The sequence below is a fragment of the Orcinus orca genome, chromosome 12, assembly GCF_937001465.1.
Source record: "Orcinus orca chromosome 12, mOrcOrc1.1, whole genome shotgun sequence".
Lineage (NCBI taxonomy): Eukaryota > Metazoa > Chordata > Mammalia > Artiodactyla > Delphinidae > Orcinus > Orcinus orca.
In genome coordinates, this window is record NC_064570.1 from 67,218,267 (window position 1) to 67,242,587 (window position 24,321).

Genomic DNA, 24,321 nt, shown 5'->3' on the forward strand with positions numbered 1-24,321 from the left:
TTTTAATTTTTTATTTCTAACATGTGCAGTTTCTCGTTGATAGTGACTACCAAGAATTTGAAGAGATTATCATTAAAAAGTCTTCAAAAAGACACATGCACCCCACTGTTCATTACAGCACTATTTACAATAGCCAGGTCATGGAAGCAGCTAAATGCCCATCGACAGATGAATGGATAAAGAAGATGTGGTACATGTATACAATGGAATATTACTCAGCCGTAAAAAGGAACAAAATTGGGTCATTTGTAGAGACATGGATGGACCTAGAGACCTGTCATACAGAGTGAAGTAAGTCAGAAAGAGGAAAAAAAATATCATATATTAATGTATATATGTGGAATCTAGAAAAATGGTACAGATGAACTGGTTTTCAGGGCAGAAGTAGAGACACAGATGTAGAGAACAAACATATGGACACCAAGGGGGGAAAGCGGCGGGGGGCTAGTGGTGGTGGTGGGATGAATTGGGAGGTTGGGATTGACATATATATACTAATATGTATAAAATGGATAACTAATAAGAACCTGCTGTATAAAAAAATAAATAAAATTCAAAACAATTTTTTTAAATATAAAATAAGTAAGCTTACTATTAATAAATGTTAAGAAAGCTACAAAGTACACTACAAAGATAAAAATATAGATAACTGGGCTTCCCTGGTGGCACAGTGGTTGAGAGTCCGCCTGCCGATGCAGGGGACACGGGTTCGTGCCCCGGTCCGGGAAGATCCCACATGCCGCAGAGCGGCTGGGCCCGTGAGCCATGGCCGCTGAGCCTGCGCGTCCGGAGCCTGTGCTCCGCAACGGGAGAGGCCACAACAGTGAGAGGCCCGCGTACCAAAAAAAAAAAAATATATATATATATAGATAGATAGATAGATAACTAATAAGAACCTGCTGTATAAAAAATAAATTAATTTTAAAAATCTAAATAAATAAATAAAAGGTCTTGATTAGGATTCAAGGACAGCATTTGAAGCATTTAAACTGATATTTAAAAAGTCATGTCCATAGAAGAAAGCTCAAATTTCTTGTTTAACATTTTGAAAAGATTTTATTTTGAAGTTTCATACAAAGCTATATCTTCCCTGGGACTTTGTATTTTACTTTTTTTAGATCAAAATTTCATAATATTAAAAAATATAATGGACTTTTCCCTCCCAAGGCCCATAAAGATACCCTAAATCTCTAGTTTACCCCAGGGTACCCTTCAAAGTGTGTCATGTTTTGAGTTTGCCATGATGAGAAAAGGGCTGGGGAGTGTTGTTCTGATGACCCAGTGTTGGAGATTGGCAAGGTGAAAACAGAAGAAGTTTGAAAATGTGAGGGATTTTACTCCTGACTGGGTAGGAAATCAAAAAACAAAGTCAGGAGGGGATGATGACCTGGGGAATGAGAAAGAGTAAGGAGACCAGATCCCAGGATCAAGCAGACCTGGCTCCAAAAAGCTAAGAAAGAAGGGAACTGAGAATGACGGCACCGTTTTCCATCTCTCTTACTCCTGTATTTCCTTTGCTGCCTCATCGCAGTATCAGGACTTTTTTTTGTTAAAAAATGACAGAAAGACAAACTTGCCTACTCTAGATAACTGAATAGTGCAGAAGGCAGGCATGACTTCAGGAATGGCTTGATCTAGGAGCTTTCCCATCGCTCAACTCCTAGCATCACTGGGCTTCATATGGTAGCCCATGGTTTCTCCAGAATCACATCGCAGTCCACATCCATCATTAAGAGTAAATATCCCTCTACCAACAGTCCCAGCAAAAGTTTTGTTACATCTCATTGCATCTGGTTGGGTCATTTGCCCATTCCTGAGCTGGTCGCTGTGACCAGGGAATGTAATGTCCTCTTATGGCTGGTGCCCATCACTCTAGTGGAGAATGGAACCAACTCTCCCCATATTTCCTTTCTTTACTTACTTTTATTATTTATTTTTGCCAGTTACCTGAGCTTTACTCATACAGTAGAGATAGTCCAAATATTAAGTAACTCACAGGCAAGGGTGCTGACCAATCAGAACAGCTCTGGAGCAGCATACCTGAGGTTCCCTGCCAAGCCAGGTGTTAGCCCTCTCCGGTTGCTAGTTTTGGGGGAGGTCTGGGGGTGCCGAGGAAGAGGCAGGATAGCTGGGAGGAGAAAGATGCTTACAGGGTGTGGTTAGGGAAGTGGCTCTTTTCCAACTTGTATTCAACTGACACTGGCTTTCAATATTTACAAGCAGTGTTACTATATCACGAAGGTTAGCACTGCTTGTATTCCAACTATTCTTGTGTGTGTTTAATCCTTTCTGCCACCACAGACCATCCCCCTAAAGGCTGGGAAGAGGGCTTGTTTCTGAATCTCCTATAGCAACCAACAAGGTACATTCATCCATTCACTTATTCACTCGACAAGCATTTCTTGAGCCCAACAAATAGTAGGTCCTGAATAATTTTATTTGAATGAATGCAATAGTTTCCTTTAAAAGGGTTGCATAGGAAGTGTTACGGTTGGAGAAAGATGATTTTGTTTAAGGAGAAGAGGTAAGTGGAAAGTTTGAGGAAACTGACAACAGTTTATGAAAATAAACAGAATCGACTTTCCTCGGAACAGTGACAGAGGTTTTCCCAAAGCTTGTCCTGGTTAAAAATATGTTACCCCAGATATCTTGTTGATGGGACCCAGGGAAGGGTGGGCAGAAGGGAAGACGCTGCCCCGGGGTGAGAACAAGAGATGCTGTTCATGGGGCAGGAGAAAAGTAATGACATACAGGAGGCTGGATGGATGACATTAGGGGAGAACGGAGTGATCACCTGGACCCTGATCACCTCCTGGGATCTTCCTGGAGAAAAGAAAAGCAAGAGCCTGAGTTTGAGCTGGAAGTTGCCTTTGAAAGCATCTGGTCCCGTTTTAGAGATGAGCAAAGTGAGACCCAAAATCCGAGGTGTCTCTCATTTTTTTAAATTAATTTATTGATTTGTTTTTATTTTTGGCTGCGTTGGGTCTTCGTTGCTGCGCGTGGGGATTCTCTAGTTGCGGTGAGCGGGGGCTGCTCTTCATTGCGACACGAGGGCTTCTCATTGTCGTGGCTTCTCTTGTTGTGGAGCATGGGCTCTAGGCGCATGGGCTTCCGTAGTTGTGGCTCGCAGGCTCTAGAGCGTAGGCTCAGTAGTTGTGGTGCACGGGCTTAGTTGTTCCATGGCATGTGGGATCTTCCCGGACCAGGGCTCGAACCCGTGTCCCCTGCATTAGCAGGAAGATTCTTAACCACTGCACCACCAGGGAGGCCCCCTGAGGTGTCTTTAACGAGGCTGCTCAGCTGGCCCCTGACTTCCTTAATTCTCAGCTCACTTGGCATTTCTCCCCGAGGAGATAAAAATGGGCATGAAAGAAAGTTGCCTCCAATTAGGCAGACGTTGTGACCTTTCACAAAGCCCATGAGTAGCCCAGAGGTGACTGCCCTTTACCCTCTTATCCTGGAGCCTGAGCGACCTGGGGCGCCCGTGTGCATGTGGGCAGCACTGATGCACACACCCGCCTCCAAGGCTTAGATGTTCATCCAAGGTCAAGCAAAGAGCGCAGGCACCGCTGACAGCACTTGCGTAACCCACGAGCACACGTCTACTTAGAAAAGTTTGATTTTGATTGCCATAGAAGGCAAAACATCTTAAAATGAAGTTGAGCTATCTTTGGGTAGGATGCAAAACCGCCCATGGGTATATCACATCAGAAACGATGTGTGATTTCTTCCAGTCCCTCAACTCAAAAAAGATGAACAGATTTAACTGATGCGCCCTAAAAATAAATAAATAAATAAGATCTGCTTGGAGCTTGAAACCAAGTATAGGAGTTTCGGGGTCTCTTTTTTGGGGAGGGGGTGGGGGGCATTTGGGGGATTGTGAGGTGAAGGACAGTGGGGAAAATTTTTTTTCAGTGTAAAGACTAAATTATAACGAGACTGTTTTAGCTCTGAGCATTTTCTGCTGGGAATAACGAGATTACTAAAGGTCACAGAAACAAGGTTGGGTTGGAAAAAATCATGAATGGTGCTTAGATCAGCACACAGATGCCCGAGGAGATTCCTTCTTCTGAGTTGGGAACCGACACTCCTTTTCTAAACCTGTAATTTCAATAACAAAACAAGTCAAACGCGGAGCTGACCTGACCCTCAGGACTCAGAGTTAGAGGCACAGTATCTGCCTTGGGGGGTGACTGCATGCAAACCCAGGTGGGCATGGACCCGGGCAGGCGGTTTCAAGTCTCCCCCACCAGCCTCCAAGTTCCAGAGCCTCCGGTGGAGGAGGTGGCCCTGTGGCCTGTGTCACACGGTGTCCCTCTGGTGGCCAGTGACACATCAACTCCCCCCTTCTTTGGGGGGACAGCTGAGCTTTCATTTATTACATAACAGTATATTCTGGATAGAAGCAAAATGTCCTTCTCAGGTCATCCACTATAAAGATTGGCAAATGGCTAAATTAATTTTGTTGTATAAGTACCTCCTTACGCCCACCCTTTGGACTGAAAGTTTATTCTTTCAGTTCTCTTTCGTCTTTTTCTGAAAAGAGGTTTAATGTGTGACTGTGGTGCTTTGAAATCAGTGGTGATTTTTCAGGCTGTTTGAAATTATTCACATGAATGGCTAAGCTTGCTGCTGGTAGAAAAACAGAGTTTTGTTGCGGAGGAAATCTTCAGGTTTGAAGCATCGCTGTGTGATTCGGTGTGACTTCCTTTTCAGAACTTGAATATTTATTCCATAGCAGTAAATGATTCAATCCAGGCAGTGGTCCTTTGATCCTCATATGCGCTGGAGGCTCTGGTGTGTGTAAATCTGAACTAGCTGTCAACTTGGCCCTTAGTAGCTTACAAAAGTGCATGTGTACGGCGAGGATGTGGAGAAAGGGAAACCTCGTGCACTGTTGGTGGGAATGTAAATTGGTGCGGTCACGGTGGAAAACAGTATGGAGGTTCCTCACAAAAACTAAAAATACAGCTACCATATGATCCAGTAATACCACTCCTGGGCATATATCTGGAAATAACAAAAAAACTAATTTGAAGAGATACATGCACCTCAGTGTTCACAGCAGCACTATTTACAGGAGCCAAGACATGGAAGCAACCTAAGTGTCCATCATCAGATGAAGGGATGAAGGAGATGTGGCACATATATACAATGGAATATTACTCAGCCATAAAAAAGAAAGAAATAATGCCACTTGCAGCAACACGGATGGACTTGGAGGGCATTATGCTGAGTGAAATAAGCCAGCAGAGAAAGACAAATACTGTGTGTCATCACTTATATGTGAGATCTTAAAAATAAATCAAATTAGCGAATGTGATGAAAAAGAAACAGACTCACAGATATAGAGAACTAGTGGTTACCAGTGGAGAGAGAGAAGGAGGGTAGGGAATTAAGAGGTACAAACTACTACATATAAAATAAATTAGCTACAAAGATATATTGTACAGCATGGGGAATATAGCCAATATTTTATAACGACTATAAATGGAGTACCTCCTTTAAAAATTGTGAATCACCCTGTTGTACACCTGAAACTTATATAATATTGTAAATCAACTATACCTCAATAAAGAAAATAATAAATATTATTTAAACAGTGAATGTGTGGGACTTCCCTTATGGTCCAAGTGGGTAAGACTCCACACTCCCAGTGCAGGGGGGCCCAGGTTCAATCCCTGATCGGGGAACTAGATCCCACATGCGGCAACTAAGAAGCCTGCATGCTGCAACTAAAAGATCCTGCATGCCACAACTAAGACCTGGTGCAGCCAAAGTCAATAAAATAAAATAAATAAATAAACATCGAATGTGTGTGAGGGCTGAGGGTCAGGGTGAGGATAGACAGCTAATATATATTGCACAGTTGAGTGATGATACCAGGCAGAAGAAGCGTGAGATATGAGGGTACGAATTGCTATGGAGGTTTGAGAGAGGCTGAAGAGGGTCTCTGGTTGGCTTTGGGAAACTGCTTCCTGGGAGAAAGGCCATACGCCAGAGCAAACACTGGTGAGAAATTTCTAGTGAGAGCAAACCACATCCAACCTGTGACTGAACCCTGACAGCAGCTCTGGGAGCAGTCATCGCCACTCGCGTTGCTCAGGGGAGTAGACTGGGGCTCAGAGAAGTGGAGTGACTTGCCCAAGGTCATGTGATCTGGAGCAGGGCCAGCTGGGCCTCGAGCCCTCATTCTCTTTCTCCACAAGGCCTTGTGGTACCATTCGATGTGGGTCTTCACGGCGGGGCATCTTCTGGTCACTTCAGATTTTGCTGGTGAACAGAGACACATTTTAGGGGGACTCAGGACTGCGCGAGCAAAGGCACGTGGCCGGAGACACTGAATTCCACAAGTTCAGGGCCAGGCTTGGAGCCAAGGGTGGACCTTAAAAAATAAAAGACACAGTTCTTTTCCTGGAACTTACCTCACGGTTGAGAAGATAAGGTACCCAGTAGTAAAACCCTGGAAAATGATTTGCGGCAACTTGTAAACAGAAAGAGGATTGACTCACATCTGTCACCAGCTCACCTAGTCCGTCCTGGCAGGAAGCAGTGCCTTCCCCCGAGAGGCCTGAGTTCTGATGCTACAGCAAACCCTGTCCCGAATACTAGCGCTGAGCAGATGGCTGGGCCCTGTCCTGTCTGTCCTTACAGAGGAGCCTCAGTCCGGCCAGCTGTCAGGCAGCGACCCACTCCCAGGAGCCTCCCCCACCTCTGCCCTGGGCCCACATCATACCCACCATTTCCAGGGCCCTGCTCACCCCTCCGGTGCCGCTGTGGGCATTAGAGAAACTGCTTTCCGGTAGAGCTTCCTAAGCAGAAAGCGCACCGGCTCTCAGCCCCGGCAGGCCACCAACAGCCCACCATCGGGCTGGCCTGGTCCCCCCCCCCACTCTCAGCTCTCCCTGGAGCCAGCCCATACCCTGCAAACTGGCTCACTGTTTCAGCTGTCCTGGGAGAAGTGTTTCCCCAACACCCAGCCCTTCAACATCCCAGCTAAGAATTTGGATTGGCCTGTGATTCCTAAAACTTCTAGCTCTGGTGACCACTCTGGAGAGAGCCTCTGGGGTGTTGGGGAAGGAAAGGTGGCCACCAAATAGATGGAAACCAGGAGCCAGCCCCCCTTCACCTGCAGCCTTGTTTCAGCTGCACCAAATCACAGTTCAGCCAGTCGGCCATAAGTCACCCCCCGGGTGAACGAACCTGCACAAGATCCATCCCCAACATTGTCCCTCAACACACCCTCGACGAATGCTGCTCAGATCAATTATCAGAAGCAGACGAGATGCCCAAGAAAATATCAGGGATGCGCTCCAAGTCAGACAATCTCTTGGGGCAACCGGGGCTGTGGGTGATGTGTGTTCTAGAGAAAAGCAGCTCCTCCCAGCCTTCGCCCCAGAGGCCGCCTTCCTCCTTCACGCCACAGGCACATGTTGCTTTATTGGCAGAGACATTCCTGAGAAGTCAACAATTTGAATTTTGATAAAAACCGATCATGTATAATATGTTCATAATGTGTTCAGAGAGAACTCAATATTTAGCCCATCACAGTGAAGAAACTTCTCCTTGGAGGGACTTTTATGTCAACTCCTAAACCGGGATCTTAACCAGGAGGCTATAAATGAGCTCCAAAGATCCCTGCTTTCCAGGGAAATTATAGGCAAAATTTGTGTAGCTGTACATTATTTCCTGAAATGAGGGTCCAGAGATCCTGCCTAATTAATTCTCAAAGAGTTCTACAATCCAAGAAGCTCTGGGACCAGAAGCAGGCTGGGGACAAGTCTGGAGTTGGGGTGTTTGTGTGCACCAGTCCCAGCAGTCAGAACTGCCCCTTCCATGGACTACTGCCATGAAATAGTTCCGCACCGGTGACTCCCTTATTCTGGGCACGTAGCAAGTTGTCAGACCTGTTTGTGTGCATTTGTAAAGACGACAGAGAAGGAATCCTGGATACAAAGCTGACTTTGTCTCCTGTTTCCAAATGGAACGACCAAGCCACATGCATCACATAGGGTTACACCACGCAGCGCCCCTCTTGGATGTGAAGCTGATGTGTCTGTCAATACAAAGCTATAGCATGGCTAGTTTTACACTGCTGCCCCAGAGCCAGCCTGTGATATGGGCTTCCTAGAAGGGCCCAGTCCAGGGTCGCGCTGTCCTGAGGAGTCTGTTTTGGGCTCCAGCTGCCCTGCCCACCTTGGCCCATCCTCTGAGGTTGGAGGTGCAGGGCCCCAGCCCTTTTTCTCCCTCCTTTTTTGCCTCTTCCATACAAGGATAGCATATTCAGCAAGGCTGGTCAGCATCTCTGCTGGACGTTGTCATTAAGTGCCGGTGAGTTGCTAGATTTTGGCATCACACTGGCTTCTGAAGGACTATTAACTGGGCAGCAGATGTTGAGGCCGATACTTTGATGGGCGGTAATGCGAAGGACGGGGGAAGTAGGTGATTTATTTATAGGTGTCCAAATACCTCCTCACTGGGATTTCAGAGTTATTGTTTCTTTGCCTTCCAGGCCAAGTGCTTGTTCATGAGCTTTGCCCAGTAAGTCACCACCCCAAGGGGTCAGGGAGTCCTAGATTCTTAGGGGTGAGTTATGGGGCCACAGCTGGCCTCCAACACCCAACCGTGAAGGTTGGGTTCAGTGTCATCCTGCACCTTTAAGATTTCCATTGCTGTCCCTTCCCATCCATCCCAAGAGGGAAGAGGCGAGCCTGACACACTGGCCACCGTGTCTGCAGTGACTTGTAAGGAAGTGCTCAGTCCTTACCACCCCACCTTCTACATGATGCAGATGCTGCCCAGGAAACTATCCTCAGAGAACAGTCTTGACAGAGATACCCAGGCTCCGCTGGTGTCTTTTAGACAACCCCACAACATAAAGCCTTTCCCTTGCCAACGCACATGCTATGATGTTTTTTTGGGGTTTTTTTTTCGTGATTTCGGAGATTTAAAAATGTCAAAGAAATTCTGGCTGTAAATGTCCCCACAGCGATTTTGTCATTTTGTAGAGAAAAGAAAGCAAGCTTCCCGGCTCCCCCGTTCAGAATAGAGCAAGCTGCAGGACCCAGCCCCTCCTTTCACAAACCCTTCTTGCCGCACCCCCATCCTATTCATATTCTGATCTTCCACACACTTGAAAAGATGTTATTTCGAATGTTCCTACCAAAGAGAATATCTTCCTCGTGTTTTCAGAGCCTGCCTTCAAAGGACTTAATCTGCATCGGGGCCGCTGGCTGCAGATGTGAGTGATGGAAGCGACAGAATCATACACAATGTGGCGGAGCTGGGGGTGGGAGAGTGGGGAGAGGCAGGCTCAGGCTTCATCGGCCGGCCCCCTGCCTGCAACTCCAAAGCCACCAGGCGAGCCAGGGAGGCCGGCTGGTCCAAGGTGTCACAGCCCAGAGAGTGGAAGATCCCACCCTCCTGACTCGGGGCAGGGCTCTGGCCCCTGTACCACCCAGCCTCCCACAGCGGACTGTGCATTTACCTGGGCGGGGGGGCACAATAACACTGGGTACAAGAGCTCACTCAGGCCTTCCTAATTCAGTGCTCAAGGTCAAGCAATCAAGGTTAACACAAAGGTTTCCCTTGCGCGCAGCGGGTAGGAGTCGGTTTGCTGGCAAATTAATCAAATAACAAGAATTGATAGAGGACTTTAAAAAATAATCTGAGAGGGCTTCCCTGGTGGCGCAGTGGTTGAGAGTCCGCCTGCCGATGCAGGGGACACGGGTTCGTGCCCCGGTCCGGGAGGATCCCACGTGCCGCGGAGCGGCTGGGCCTGTGAGCCATGGCCGCTGAGCCTGCGCGTCCGGAGCCTGTGCTCCGCAGCGGGAGAGGCCACAACAGTGAGAGGCCCGCACCTCTCACCGTACCGCAAAAAAAAAAAAAAAAAATCTGAGAAGCCTAACTCAGTCATTCTTTTGAAAGCATTTGTTGATGGTCTACTGTGTGTCAGTTGATGAGGGTAGCGACACACATCCCTGTTCTTAAGGAGGGAAGCAAACAAATGAACAGGCAAACACCATATGAGCGCTTAAATGCTACACGCGATAGTTAGGGGTGCCGAGGGAGGAGGTGGGTAGGGCACTAACATCGGACTTGGGGAGCCGGGGATCTTCGCCGTCTTCCCAGGGGACACTGTGTCGAAGCTGAGACCTGAAAGATGAAAGTGAAGAGGTGCTTTGGAAAAATCATGCTTAGCTGCAACATGGGAAATGGATGGGACTGCCGAGAAAGGAGGTGGGGAGACCGTGGGAAGGCACGGCAGACTCCCCTCTCCAACCTTCCACCCCTGCAGCACTGATGAGGCCTGACCCAGGGAGGGGGTGGGCGTGGAAGAAGAGGCAGCTGCCTTCCACATGAGTGGGATGGCCAGAGGAGACAAGAGAGGTCATGAGGGGGCATGGGTTTCTGGGTCAGGGGACTGCCTGGGTGTATTATTCCCGAGGAGGTGAGCCTGCTGGGAAGGAGGAAGGAGGGCAAGGGAAAGACAAGGGCCATGACCCAGGACTGGGCTTCTTAGAAGGGGCTGCAAGTGTAGGGAGGGAATAGAACTTGAGTCCAGTGTTAGACTAGTTCAAGATGCTTCTGGAATACAGAGAGGAGGGTCTGGCAGGCAGCTGGACACCTGGGAGGGGAGCACAGAGGGGGAGGCTAGGCTGGAGGTGAGGTCTGGGAGGTCCTCAAGTGTCTGGAGACTTTGAGGATTACAGACTTTCCTATTTTGGCAGCATCCTTAACCATCGAGAATTTGGTGCTAATTACAGATACCAGCAGGCCTCCTTTGCATATTAATAACTAAAGGTACTAATTACAGATGAGCTTTATCTATTCATTAAAACAAGCCCAGGAGGGCTTTTTACCTAGAAAGGCTATGATAGCATTCAGTTTAATTACTGTGTGTGCACCTGGAAAAATTACCAGCTGTGTGTCTTGCATGCCCTTGTAGGAATCAGACCGGCAGAGCAAGGGCTTTAGTGCATTTAAAACCAAAGAGGGGGTTCGATTTTGCACCCTCAGAAAGCCAAGGCCTGTGTGTGGTTAAGAGTCATTTCCAGTGTACTTAAAGGGGGAATCCAAAATTATCCTAGTTTTTAGAAAAGTTTTGTATAGCTTCTTCTACCTGAGGAAGCGTCCCCAAATGGTCCCCAGGTGCTCTGAAGGCCAAGGGATTTTTCAGGCTGAGAGTGAGAAGAAGCCCCCGTGTGCCAGCTAGGCAGCCACCTGGAGAGAAGTGTCTCCCACCTGAGCAGGAGAGGGAAGGTCCAGGAGGAAAGGCTCAGCAGAAAGGATCCTGCAGAAGGCTTGCTTTGCTCCAAGGTATGAAAGGAGGTTGGGGTTCAGCTGAAGGGGCTGGGGGTGAATCAGTTTGTTTGGGAAAACCAAACAAACTGGCAATGACTAACTCCAGGAAACCAAAAAGCAAAACAAAAGCAAACGTTGCTCTAGTTTACCAGGTGGCTTGGCTGTGCTGGAAACACCATGCTAGCCCCTGGTTTAGCTAAAAGTGTGACGTCGCTGTATTGAGGAAATGAGGACATGGAGAGGAGGCAAGAGTATGTAAATGGGAGGGATGGTGTTACCGACCAGGGTTCTTAATCAACAGAAATTGATAAGAGGCCAGACAAGACATTCAGGCAAGGCTTTACTGGGGTTCCTGCTGCAGCAGGGGCGTGAGCTGTTTCCTTATATGGGGTGAGGACAGGGGTGTGTCCAGGGATCAGGCCAGAGGGGTGCTTAGGTGGTTTGCCCACCCCTTAGGTGGTGTTATGTGCGGGGGGCATGCACAGTGTCCTGCTTTTGCTCCGGACCCCCTGCTTTTGCTCCCAGCTCTTCAGAAGTAGCAGTTGGGTTTTTTTGGTCTCTTTGTATCTTGTTGTCCATAATTTGTCCCAACTGTGCATGCGCATGCAAGCAGTTATTTTTAGTCTCTTGTAGTTTCTTTGTATAAACACTGCAGCAAAGGGTCCCAGGTCCCAGGTCCCAGGTCCCAGCCTATCTCAATGGCCCAGCCTTCCACAATGAATCTAAAACAGAAAAAAAAGAAAAAGCATTCTACCTATGCCATCTGCAGATGCAGAGGTAAAGAGCAGAAGAAGGAAGTTGTGGTATCTGAGGAATGAGAATTGGGAGGGAGGCAGAGGGGGCAGGGACAACTGTTTTCTATCACACACCTTGTGTCCATGTCTGGCTTTCCTAACCTATGTACATGCACTACTTTGATAAAAAATAAAAACACATTTTAAAGGGCCCCTGATCACATGGAAGGTGAGTCTGTTTTGCTTCCATTGCTAAGCAATGGCATGAACAACAACAAAAAATGTTGCCTTGAGTCTCCTCAGTTCTGCAAAGCAGAAATGTGGCAGCCGGGTATGTGACCGTCAAGGCCCAAGAACGCATCCTGGGGCAGAGTCAGCATGGGCGGCTCTGAAATGCAGTCCTGCTGTGGCACTCGCCGGTCTCAGCGTCTTCTGGGGCTTCCCATCGTCTCCCTGGGAAAACCCCAATTCTGTGACATGGGCCTTCAGGGCCTCTGTGATGTGGCCCCTGCCAACCTCTCCACTTCCTAACATCCTCCCCGCACCCGCAAATGAATTGTAACCCTGCAGTACATACACACACACACACACACACACACACAGACACACACACCATGCCCAACTGTCCTACCCTCCGCAACCTGGGTGACCCCGTAACCCCTGCTCATCACCCTTGACATCCTAATTCAGACCTTTCCTTCTCCTGAGGCCTTTACTGACCCCTCCTCCTGTGGGCTCCCAGCACGCCCTGTGCTCATGTCTCTCGTTATCTAGAGCCCCCTTCTCCCCTCCCTCAGGAGCCCCTCTGGGCAGGAGCTGTGCCCGATCCCAGTCGCACAAATGAACACAGCCACTCGAGGAACCATCTAAAGGCTGAGAGCAAACCCTCCCATGTCCTCCTTTCCCTCCCTCTGTCCAGTCCACTCGACAACCAGGCCCCTGATCTCACCAAGAGCCTTCTCGACAACCAGGCCCTCCCTCCCCTGCAGGAAAGAGACAAACCCAGGGTCGACTGATGGAGGGAGGGTCAGAGGCATCTCAGAGAGGGTGGAGGGAAAGTTGAAATTGGGCTTCGTCACCATTTTTAAGCCCGGACACCAGCTGAAAGCAGACTCTGAAGGCCTGGCTGCGCGTCCCCTGCTCAGGGGTCTCACATGACACGGGCCCCTTATGCTCCCCGAGCCCTTCCGGGGACCCCGCAAGCCTTCCATCTCACCCGTCGTCGTGTCCGGCCTGGGGGACACGCCAGCGATGAGCTCTGTCTGCCCCAGCCCTGCCTGCGGCACTCGGGGAAAGCTTTGTCCTCTCCTCCGTCCGGCTGAGAGGGCCCACGCGGGGCACGGGCGGGGTCCCCAACTCCTCCCAGAGGGAACACGCGTCCCGGCCCTGCCTCTCAGCTTTCCGACAGGGACCGAGGCTTCCGAAGGGCAATCCGGCCAAGACGGGGGAAATCGTCAGCATCAGTTAACAGGCCCAGGAGAAAGGGGCCTAGAGACCGTGTGACCACAGGAATAACTATAATGATGGCGAATGGTTTGTGAACCCCGACTTTGTGCCAGTCAAATGCCTTACACACATCATCTCATTATCCTGTCCACACCCTGTGGACAAGACACCATCACCATCTGGTACTCAGCAGCTATGGCCCGAGGCTCAGAGAGATCTTCCTTGATAGGTGAGGAGGGATGTCAGCCCAGGACTGTCTGACCTCAAAGAAAGACTCTGAACTTTTAACTTGGATGTTATGCTTCTTGGACCAGGGTAGCAAAGGAAGGGAGATGTAGGGAAGAGAAAAGAGGTCATAGCGTGGGTTGGTTTGTTTGTTTGTTTGTTTTGTTTTATTTTCAAGGTTAGGGGAAGCTCAGCACATTTTGGAGAATGAAATTATGAGGGAAATCTTGCTTTTGATCGGAGTGTGTCCCACCAACATCCCTACCCGCTATTCCTCCCAAACCCACAGCCAGCAGCCCAGATCCTCCAGGGGTTCTGGGGTCACTTTTCCTTCTTCGGTTCCAAAGTTAAATCAACTATAAACAAGCAAGTGCTTTGAATAATGCTGCCTGAGGTGTGGCCGTAATCCGCACGCCGTCTAGACTTTCTAATGCCCCTGCAGGAGCATGTGGGTCTTAGCGTCTACGTTTTTGACAGACATTAGCCCGCACTGGTCTAGGCTGACGGCTCTGGGTGCCTTCCGCAGTTAGTAATTTCAGATGTCGTGGGAGGGAGTTCTTGGTGGAAGAATCACACTTTCAATCCAAAATTAAAGCTCAATTTGGTCTAATTGTCCTTGATTTTATCAGTTGCATAAAATAGCTGATTCCACATGCAAAAATAAATAAATAGTTGCGCAGCTTCGAAATCCCTTCTTCTTGGGGACAGAACCCTTCAAGTTCTCTGCCGTCTCTCCTGCTATTTTCATCCACCAAACAGTGCTGATCTTTCTCTATCCTTTTCTATTTTCTCTCCCTTCCCTGCTCTTCCCCCAGCCCTTACCAAAAAAAGCAAAGCCTAGTGTCTCTCTGTGTGTGTCTATCTTCTCTGTCTGTGTCTTGTATAATTTTAGAACGGAAGTTCCTTAAGATCAAGAATAGTTCCTTCATGAGATGATGACACCCAGAAATCTGGCAATGCCTATTTAAGTGGTAACTTGGAATAAAGAAAATAATAAAAGTGGCCATTTATTTCTCTAGCAATAATTTGTTTGCAAAATCCAGCAACGGAGACCATATTTTGGGCTTGGAATAAAAAGGCAGAGAGACTGTCCCAGGCCTCTGGTGGGAGAATGCCTTTCAAGAACATCCAAAGACTTACCCTCAAGGCAGTGAGGTAATGGAAGATGCCCAGCCCCAGTGGCCAGCAGCACTGAGTTCTTGCCTGCCTCTGCTTCCAGGCAGCTGTGTGACTTTGGGCAAGTCCCTTTACCTCTCTGGTACTCAGATTCCTACTCAGGAAAGTGAAGGGCCATGGTACGGTCTGAGGTGCATTCCAGTGGTGGTCCTAGTACCCCGGGGAAGGAGGAAGAGGGTTGGCAGTTGACCCAGAGGGCACGATGGAGGTCCATCCATGGCAGTGGCAGGAGGGATAGAGAGAGAGGAACGTGAGAGTAATTTGCGAGGCAGAGTCAACAGGGCCTGGTGCCAAATGGGTGCAGGGTGAGGAGGGAAGAGCCTGGACAGATGCTCTCGTCTCTGCCTTGGGGACCCAAGAGTGTGTGGAGGATGCAGATCAAGATGGCCACGGGAGTGGAAGGTGTCAGATTTTGAATTACCTTCTGTACAGATTTTTTTAAATGCCCACCAATTCTTTAACACTATTCCATCTTGAATACGGACTTGCTTGAGTAACTAACTTCTAAGGAATACAGTGCAGTAGAGGTAGGTCCTAGGACAATTCAGCTTCTGGCCTGGCCTCCGCAGACCGCATGCCTGCCTCCAGGACTATCTGGGGGAAACTTCCTTGACGACAGAAACGCTTTACTGCACCGTCCCATAAAGTAGCCACCAGCCACAGGTAGCTACTGGGTAGCTGACAAGAGGGCATCATGACTAAAATACTGAATTAAAAAAATTCTTGTTCCAAATTTTTTTATTGAAGTATAGTTGATTTGCAATGTTTTAGGTGTACAGCAAAGTGATTCCGTTTTATATATATATTCTTTTTTTTTTTTTTTTTTTTTTTTTTGCGGTATGTGGGCCTCTCACTGTTGTGGCCTCTCCCGCCGCGGAGCACAGGCTCCGGACGCGCAGGCTCAGCAGCCATGGCTCACGGGCCCAGCCGCTCCGCGGCATGTGGGACCTTCCCGGACCGGGGCACGAACCCATGTCCCCTGCATCGGCAGGCGGACTCTCAACCACTGCGCCACCAGGGAAGCCCTATATGTATATTCTTTTTCAGATTCTTTGAACTGCAGAATTGAAAGTTTTGTTAAGTTTAATTACTTTCAATGGGAATGTCCAGAGCCGCGTGTGCCTGGTGGCTCCCGTGGGTGGAACTGGACGGTGCAGGCAGAGCTGCGGCCCAGTGGATTGTTTTGCTTTCAGTCCAGGGTCTCCCACGGTGCCCAGAAGGCGTGAAGAGCAGGCTCTTGGCTCTGAGGGTCTGAGGAAGAACATACCACCCACCCTTTAAAAGGAAATGCCAGGGCTGGGGGGAAGCTCAGACAGCATCTGGACCAATCACTTCTTCGCAGGGGAGGATGCTGGGTCCAGCAGACCCCCCGAGGGGCTGGGAGTGTGGAGGGGCAGCCAGGGGCAGATTAATAGGGAAGATTAGCCCCGCGCTTACCATCCAGCAGATGCTGGAAAGAGGGAAGCAATTAGGACCAGAGCATAAGACAGAGTATAAGGTTGGAGAACTAATGAAAAGAGGAAGGAAAAGGAAACGTGTGGGAGCTCCTCCCAAGAAGGCCCCATGGGACTCAGTGGTCAGCCCCCAGGGGACACGAGCCCACCTTACCTGCCAGCTCAGAACCTGGAAGAAGTCTGGGGGAAGAGCTGATCTGAAGCCCGAAGAGCTCCCTGGTGAGCTGGGGAGAGGAGAGTGGGCCCTGTCCAGAGTCCCTGCCGTCCAGTTCTTTCCTACACGGCTCCGTTTGCATCAGGGGTCCTGCTGGCTGATGCCCCAGACCTCAGGTTGGTGGCCTGGAAGCAGGTCCCAGACCCCAGCTCGGCTCCCACGCACTGGCAAGCCCAACAGGATCCAGGGTCTGAGAAGTGAGCAGGGATGCTGCCCAGTGGCTGGGAAGGGGCTCGGCCTGGCACGCTGTTCTAACACCCGAGTTCTGTCCCTGCTGGGATTGGAAGAGATGCTTCAGGGCCAGTAAACAGATTTTTTTTTTTATTCTGACAAATCACTTTAAAAATAAGAATAGGGCAGTGATAGTTGGTTGATTTTGGCCTTGAAACTGAATAGCTCTGTGTCTTTATTCAGCTGAGGTCCTTTTCCTATTACTATCTTTCTTTCTTGAGAGAGACCATGTTCTTGCTAAGGTAGAGACACAGATGTCACAGTGTGGTCAAGGGTGCTCCAAGTCGTGGTTGTCACTTGTGCATTGGTCATCAGGGCCAGGGCCAGGGAGGAACTAGACTTTCCTACAGGACACTAAAGACAGGAAGGCTAGTAGGTTCCCCCCACCGCTCACTGGGCAGGGGCTTCAGGGGGCCATTGAGCCTGCTGTGGTTCTCTTTTTACCTCACCCACCCATCCACCCATCCACTCACCCACCCATCCAACTACCCATCCACCCACCCATCTATCCACTCATCATCCATCCACTCACCCACGCACCCACCATCTATCCATCCTTTCATCCATTCATCCATCCATCCATCCACCCACCCACCATCTCTCCATCCTTTCATCCATTCACCCACCCACCATCTATCCATCCTTTCATCCATTCATCCATCCATCCACCCACCCACCCAGCTATCCATCCATCCATCTACCCATCCATCCCTCCATCCATCCACCCACCCACTCACACATCTATCCATTTTGAGTAAAACTTCTCCAGTACCCTGAGTTCAAGCCTTCACCTGTAGGGATATAATCACCAAACATCACACAAGAAGTTCATTTTGCAGCTTATGTAGGCCAACTACATTTCTTTCACCGATGAGTGTGTCTGTACTTTTACGCTTACTGCCTAACCCTCAGAAAAACATGCTAAGGCCATGAAATTGACGACGGGAAGGGGAGAGGCATCAGGAGTGTGTGAGAGGATCGTGAACCCCTCCTAAGGTAACTAAAACAGGAAGTGTGCCCACATATTTTACACGGAGTTTGGGTTCCTTTGGGGTTTGGCTCAGGAAAAGGCCATTTTCTGCCCTTCTACTCCAAGCAGGTTTTGCTCTCTGTGGCAGGAGCAGGAAGCCCTTTTGGGAAGCAGGCAGGGGATGAAGGGGCACGTGTGTGACACGCAATCACCCCAAGCTTCACCCCTGCCCGGGGCCACACAGACGTGGATGGAGCCTGGGGAAGGGTGAAGCAGGCGGGTGTGCTCTGCCTGGCACCCGCCCAGATCCAGCTTTCACTCTCACCAGGCGCCGAAACTGGTTCTCACGTTCCTGAGAATGTTGGTGCGTTTACTCCTGTTCTGTTGCTCAGCAGCCAGACAGCGTGTGGTCTGAAATAACAAAACTGTACAAACGGTTCGGTCTCGAAGGAAATGCCTCGCCTAAGACATAATCTCAACGTGCCAGCTGTGGGCTGATCATTTTCCACACCCAAAACACACTGAACATGTTGGCTTTTAAGACACATAAACAGTGGGAATGCGGGTCCACTTGCTCAGGCAGAAAGAGAAGGAGAGAAACCACCTCTCCTTTGGATGGCAATTCAGGCTGCTCAGCGGCTGCCCTGCGTTTTCTCTGCAGAGTTTGCCTGGCTGCTCGGGAAGGCGGCTGTGCTTTGTCAGAAGGGCTGGTCTCTGAAAGGCTGGGCGTCTTTACCCAGCCTCCCCGGAGAGCCGGCTTTGCGGTGATGATGAGCTCCTGGGCTGAGTGGTTCAAGCCAGTCTCCTCCCTACAAATCTGCAGGGAATCGCTTCCTCCTGTAACTTTCTCTGCTCTTGTTATTTGGTTTTGCTTGCTGCCTTTTCAGCTTGTTCGTTGTTTGCATATACAAATGCGACTGATTTTTGTGTGTTGCCTTTGCATCCTGCTACTTTGATGAATTCATTTATTCGTTCTAACAGTGTGTGTGTGTGTGTGTGTGTGTGGAATCTTTATAGGGTTTTCTACATAAAAATCATATTATCTGCAAACAGAGATAATTTTACTTTCTACGTTCCAGTTTAGATGACTTTTATTTCTTTTTATTGCCTAATGTCTGGCTAGGACTTCTAGTACTATGTTGAATAAAAGTGGTGTAAGTGGGCATATATTTGCAGAATCATATATCTGACAAAGAATTTACAGTTCAGAATATATCAAGAACTTGTTAACCTTGACAGTAAAACAAGGTACAGATCTTCCTCAACTTATGATTGTGTTACATCCAGATAAACCCATCACAAGTTGAAAATACCGTTAAGACAAAAATGCATTTAATACACCTAACCCACTTAACGTCATCGCTTAGCCTCAACTACCTTAAATGTGCTCAGAACACTTACCTTAGCCTCCAGTTGGGCAAAATCATCTAATGCAAAGCCTATTTTACAATAAAGTGTTGACTATCTCATGTAACTTATTGAGTAATGTCCCGAAAGTGAAAAAACAATGGTTGTGTGGGTACGGAATGGTTGTTAAGTGTATGGGGTGTTTACCCTGGTGATCGTGTGGCTGACAGGGAGTGGCTGCCTCTGTCCAGCATCAGGAGACAGTATATGTTATCATGCGATTCCGTTCGTGTTAGGATTCCTATTCATCCTGCGTGAAACTTTTAGGAGTTAAGCTATTTTAAGCTATGTTATGTGGTTCAAAAGAGTCACAGCGGTCAAGGTAAACTTCCACATTAGTTGTTTTGAAACGTCCAGTGTAGGACCGCGAGTGTCTCAGAGGGATAAATGAAGAGTGTTACTTTACATAAGATATTTGTTTGGCAACATAAGTCAGAGGAAAGGAAGGAGTGACTTAGAGAGGCAAGACCCCAGGGGTGTAACCTTACACCGTACTGGCAGACTCCTTAAAAAGAGTCCACGGAGTTGAGCTCTTCACGGGAGGACCCGACTCCACGCTGCTGAGAGCTGTTCCAGATGGACCTGCCCGAGTTCCTGTTGGAGCCGAGGGAAGGACCAGAGACCGCTGCCTGTGCTGAGATGCCTCCTTTCGGGACTTCTCCTTGGAGCGGTCGGTACATTACCCCTTTCTATTTTCTCTACTTTGACTAACCTGTGCTGCGTGTTAATTGTGTGTAAGAAACGGAGTGATCTGTGAATTGAAGACTGGCTACGGTTTGTGTATCTCCAATCCCGCCATTCTTACCTGGTCCCACCACGGGGCTTTGTGACAGACAGCATCGTACTGCCTGTCCCTAGCCTGGGAAAAGACCAAAATTCAAACTCGTGCGTACAATTCCCACTGAACATGTGTCACTTTCACCCCGTCGTAAACTCAAAAAATCTTAGGTTGAGACATCCTGAGTCAGGGACTGTCTGTAATTAGAAAGTGGGCAGAAGACTTGAATGCCATTTCTCCAGATAGAACATGTGAATGGCAAATAAGCATACGTAAAGAAGTTCACCATTGTTAGCCATTAGAGAATTACAAATTAAACCATGAGGAGATACTATTATACACGAAGTAGAATGGCTAAAATTAAAAATATTGACAATACCAATTGTTGGAAAGGATGGGAATCAACTGAAACTCTCACACGCTGCTTAGTGGGATATAAAATGGTGAGGCCACTCTGGAAAACCATTTTCTTGTGAAGTTAAACATATACTTACCACGTGACCCAGCAATCACACTCCTGGGTATTTATCCTAGATAAATGAAAGCTCATCAAACACAAACACCTATGCACAAATGTTTATAGTAGTACACGAATATTTATAGCAACCTTGTTTGTAACAGACAAAAACTGGAAACAGACATTCTTTAATGGTAAATGATTAAACAAACTGTGGTACATTCATGCCATGGGTCTACTTAGCAGTAAAAAAAAAGGGATGAAACTATTGATACATACAATCGCTTGGCTGGATCTTGAGGGCATTATCCTCAGTGAAAAAAGAACCCTAAAGTGTTTACAAATTATATGACTTAGTTTATATTACATTTTTAAAATTACAAAATTATAGTAATGGAGAACAGATCAGTGAGTGCCAGGGGGAGGGCCCTAAAAGGATAGGCAAAGGGTTTTCACTCTGGGGACAGAACACCTCCGTATCCTGAATAGGATAGCGTTTACATGAGTATATCCATGTGCTAACTTGGTGAAATCTGAATACGGTCTGTAGTTTTAGTTAATAATATTGTACTAATATCCTTTTCCTGGTTTTAAAAATGTGCTCTGGTGACTTCCCTGGTGGTCCAGTGGCTAAGGCTCCGAGCTCCCAATGCAGGGGGCCTGGGTTCGATCCCTGGTCAGGGAACTAGATCCCATGTGCCGCAACTAAAGCTTCTGCATGCCGCCACCTAAATATCCCGCATGCTGCAACTGGGACCGGTGCAGCCGAATAAATAAATAAATATTAAAAAAAATAACGTGCTCTGGTTGTGTAAGATGTTATAATTTGAGGAACCTGGGTGAAGGGTACCAACGAACTCTCTACTATTTTTGCAACTTCTTGTGAGTCTAACATTATTTCAAAATAAAAAGCAAAAAACAAAAGACCGAACAGGCACCCTTTCTGAGCATTGCTCTGCAAATAAACATGCAGCGTCCCTGGTTTAGCTTGGAACTCAGGGCTGAAGGACCCTCTCCCGCCTCTCTTTCCTTTGGGCCATCAAATTTACCCAATTTCTGGAAGAATGTTGTGAGAGCAGTTCAAACAAACACAGTCGTGCTCAAAAAATATGTGTGTGAGAATTGGAGGATCCCTTTCAGGTGCTGTAGCATCTTTAACTTGCTTCTTCCAGCTGCTGCTCTCGTGGACGTTATTGAAGACCAATGTGTGGGACTTGATGCCTAATTTTTAAAAGTAAATTTATTTATTTACTTTTGGCTGTGTTGGGTCTTCGTTGCCGCGAGGGGGCTTTCTCTAGTTACGGCGAGCCGGGGCTACTCTTCGTTGCGGTGCGCGGGCTTCTCATTGCTGTGGCTTCTCTTGTTGCAGAGCACTGGCCCTGGGCACGCCCGCTTCAGTAGTTGTGGCACGCGGGCTCAGTAGTTGTGGCTCGAGGGCTCTAGAGTGCAAGCTCAGTAGTTGTGGCGCACGGGCTTAGTTGCTCTGTGGCATGTGGGATCTTCCCAGCCCAGGGCTCGAACCCGTGTCCCCTGCATTGGTAGGCAGATTCTTAACCACTGCGCCACCAGGGAAGTGCTTGGTGCTTAAGCCTAATTTTGACCAATTAGCGTGTGTTCGCCAAACACAAAGTTTGTGCAAAAAATGTTATTTATGTATTATTTTGGCACCTATATGTATTTAAACACCAACAGATGTCAAGGCTGTGCTCAGGAGGGTATAGGGACCAGGAAAAAACCCCAGGCTCAGAATCCAGGGCAACTTGCTCTATGTGTCCCCTTGCTGCCCTGGACACTCTCCCCTCTGTGCTCGAATAGATGCTGTCACATTTGCTCGGGTTTTTTATATGTGTCCCTCGTCAGTGGGGCAAAGATCCTGCCTTCTGGAAGTCTGCATCCAAGCCACTATTAACATCTGCCGTCAGGACTAGGTCCTGTGATGGTCACTAGATTTCCGTCCCAGCTGGCGTCATCACAACTGCCTTTGAGATGCTGCTTAGACGGGATCCCCCCAGACTGTCTGGTTACCCAGTCTGGGTGTTACCGTCTCAACCACAGAACCTCACAGGAAGACCTGTCAAACGGTAAAGCAAAACCGAGATGCAGCCTATGGTGGCAGAGGCTGCTAATGCCAGCCCCAATCCCTTCTCCTCTTCTTCCTTTGTAGAGGCAGCCCAGCCCTATTGATTGCGGGAGGTGGCAATGTGCTCAGCTAATAGACCGCATTTCCCAGCTTCCTGTGTATCTAGGTGTGGCCACGTGACTAGGTTTTAGCCAGTGAGATATACAGAGATGTTATTGGGTGGGACTTCTGAGAAAACTTACAAAATAGGCAATTGTGAAGTGCCTTTTTTTTTCCTTTTTTAAAAAAAATATCCCTTCCCTCTTTCTTCTGCCTCCTACCTGGAATCCAGATGTGATAGTTGGTGTTCCAGCATCAATCTCTGCTCATGAGGTGACCTTCAGGATGAAAGCCAGTGGCTAAAGATACAGAACCATGCATTTACAGCAACATGGATGGACCTAGAGATGATCATACTGAGTGAAGTAAGTCAGGCAGAGAAAGGCAAACATCATATGATATCACTTCCATGTGGAATCTAAAAAAATAACACAGATCAACTTATTTACTAAACAGACTCACAGACACAGAAAACAAATTTATGGTTACCAAGGGGGAAAGGGGAGGGGGAGGGATAAATTAGGAGTATGGGAGTAATGGATACACACTACTATATATAAAATAAACACTAAGGATTTACTTATAGCACAGGGAACTATATTCAATATTTTGTAATATCCTATAATGGAAAAGAATCTGAAGCTGTACACCTGAGGCTAACACCATATTGTAAATCAACCTATAGTTTAATTTTTAAAAAAGATACAGAAGCAAGAGATGGAAGGAGCCTTGGTTTCTGATGCACATTGCCATGCCAGCCCTGGACTGCCATCTGTGAATTTTAACGTGAGAGAAAAATAAACTTCTCGTCTTTGCTCTTACTAGTTGTCATACACAATTCCTAAAAGATACACTCCTGGGTGAGGTCTTGCCCTGGCCTATGAGCCTTGGGACCTATTACAAACGGGGACGAAGTCACTGTGGCAGGGCCCCTGTCCTCAGTGAACATGTGCTGATTTCCAGAGAACAGGTGCTGACGTGTTTGAAGAGCAAAGTTAGGAAGCGTAACTGAGAGGAGTGTGGAGCAGAGGGAGAGGATAGACTTTGCCCTGAGAAGGATGAGGGCGTGAGGACTGACTGTGCGTGAACTCTAGGCCGTACTTTTGGCATCCGTGGGCATGGGGGCACCTGCTTCTCCACCCCAAGGCTTTCTGAGTCACTCCCTCCGCCTAATAGGTCCTGGGTACGGAGCTCCTACGACACCCTCCAGACCCAGCCCGCGGGGAAGGCATCTCTGGCCCCCGTGAAATGAAACGTGCGAGCAGGGCCGCCGCGATAGGACTCCTTGAAGGACAAATCTTTGGTGACTCACTGCTTGATTTCCTGAGGCACTCGCAGGGAAGACGCATTAGACAGCAGCCGGCTTTTTGCCTGATGTTAAGCCCAGGCTCTGATTTTAAAGAGAAATGGGATGTGCAGGGAGGGGAGAATCAAATGCATTGGGAGCTAGGGGTTTACAGGTGAACGTGCAAGGCTGAGGACGGCTCGAGGCAGAGGAGGACGTGTGTGTAGGTTGCAAAGTCTGTGTCCAGATCTCTGTGCCAGGAGACAATGAGGAGAAAGCAGCTCTTCTCTTGCTGGGTGTCATCATGGCTCTGACTGGTGACACGTCCATGGAATGCGTCCTTCTCCCTGCCGGGCTCATTTGCCCCCTTGCCCTTGGGCCCCTGTCCTCTGCTCTAATGGGGCAGCCACAGTGGACTTGCTTCTGGCCGTGATGAGTTTTATGGCTTCCGAATACAGTAA

The 24,321-nt window shown here is 48.2% G+C and overlaps 1 protein-coding gene across 1 annotated transcript in view; it reads left to right on the forward strand.

The window, feature by feature from the left end:
• Positions 1 to 23,063, forward strand: part of RNGTT (RNA guanylyltransferase and 5'-phosphatase) — a 246,728-nt gene extending 223,665 nt beyond the window's left edge. Inside the window, exon 15 of the mRNA XM_033418832.2 lies at positions 22,808 to 23,063. Within this exon, the coding sequence (XP_033274723.1) occupies positions 22,808 to 22,813 (6 nt within the window). The 3' untranslated portion in view covers positions 22,814 to 23,063. The remainder of the gene's footprint in view (positions 1 to 22,807) is intronic.
• Positions 23,064 to 24,321: the final 1,258 nt, after the last annotated feature.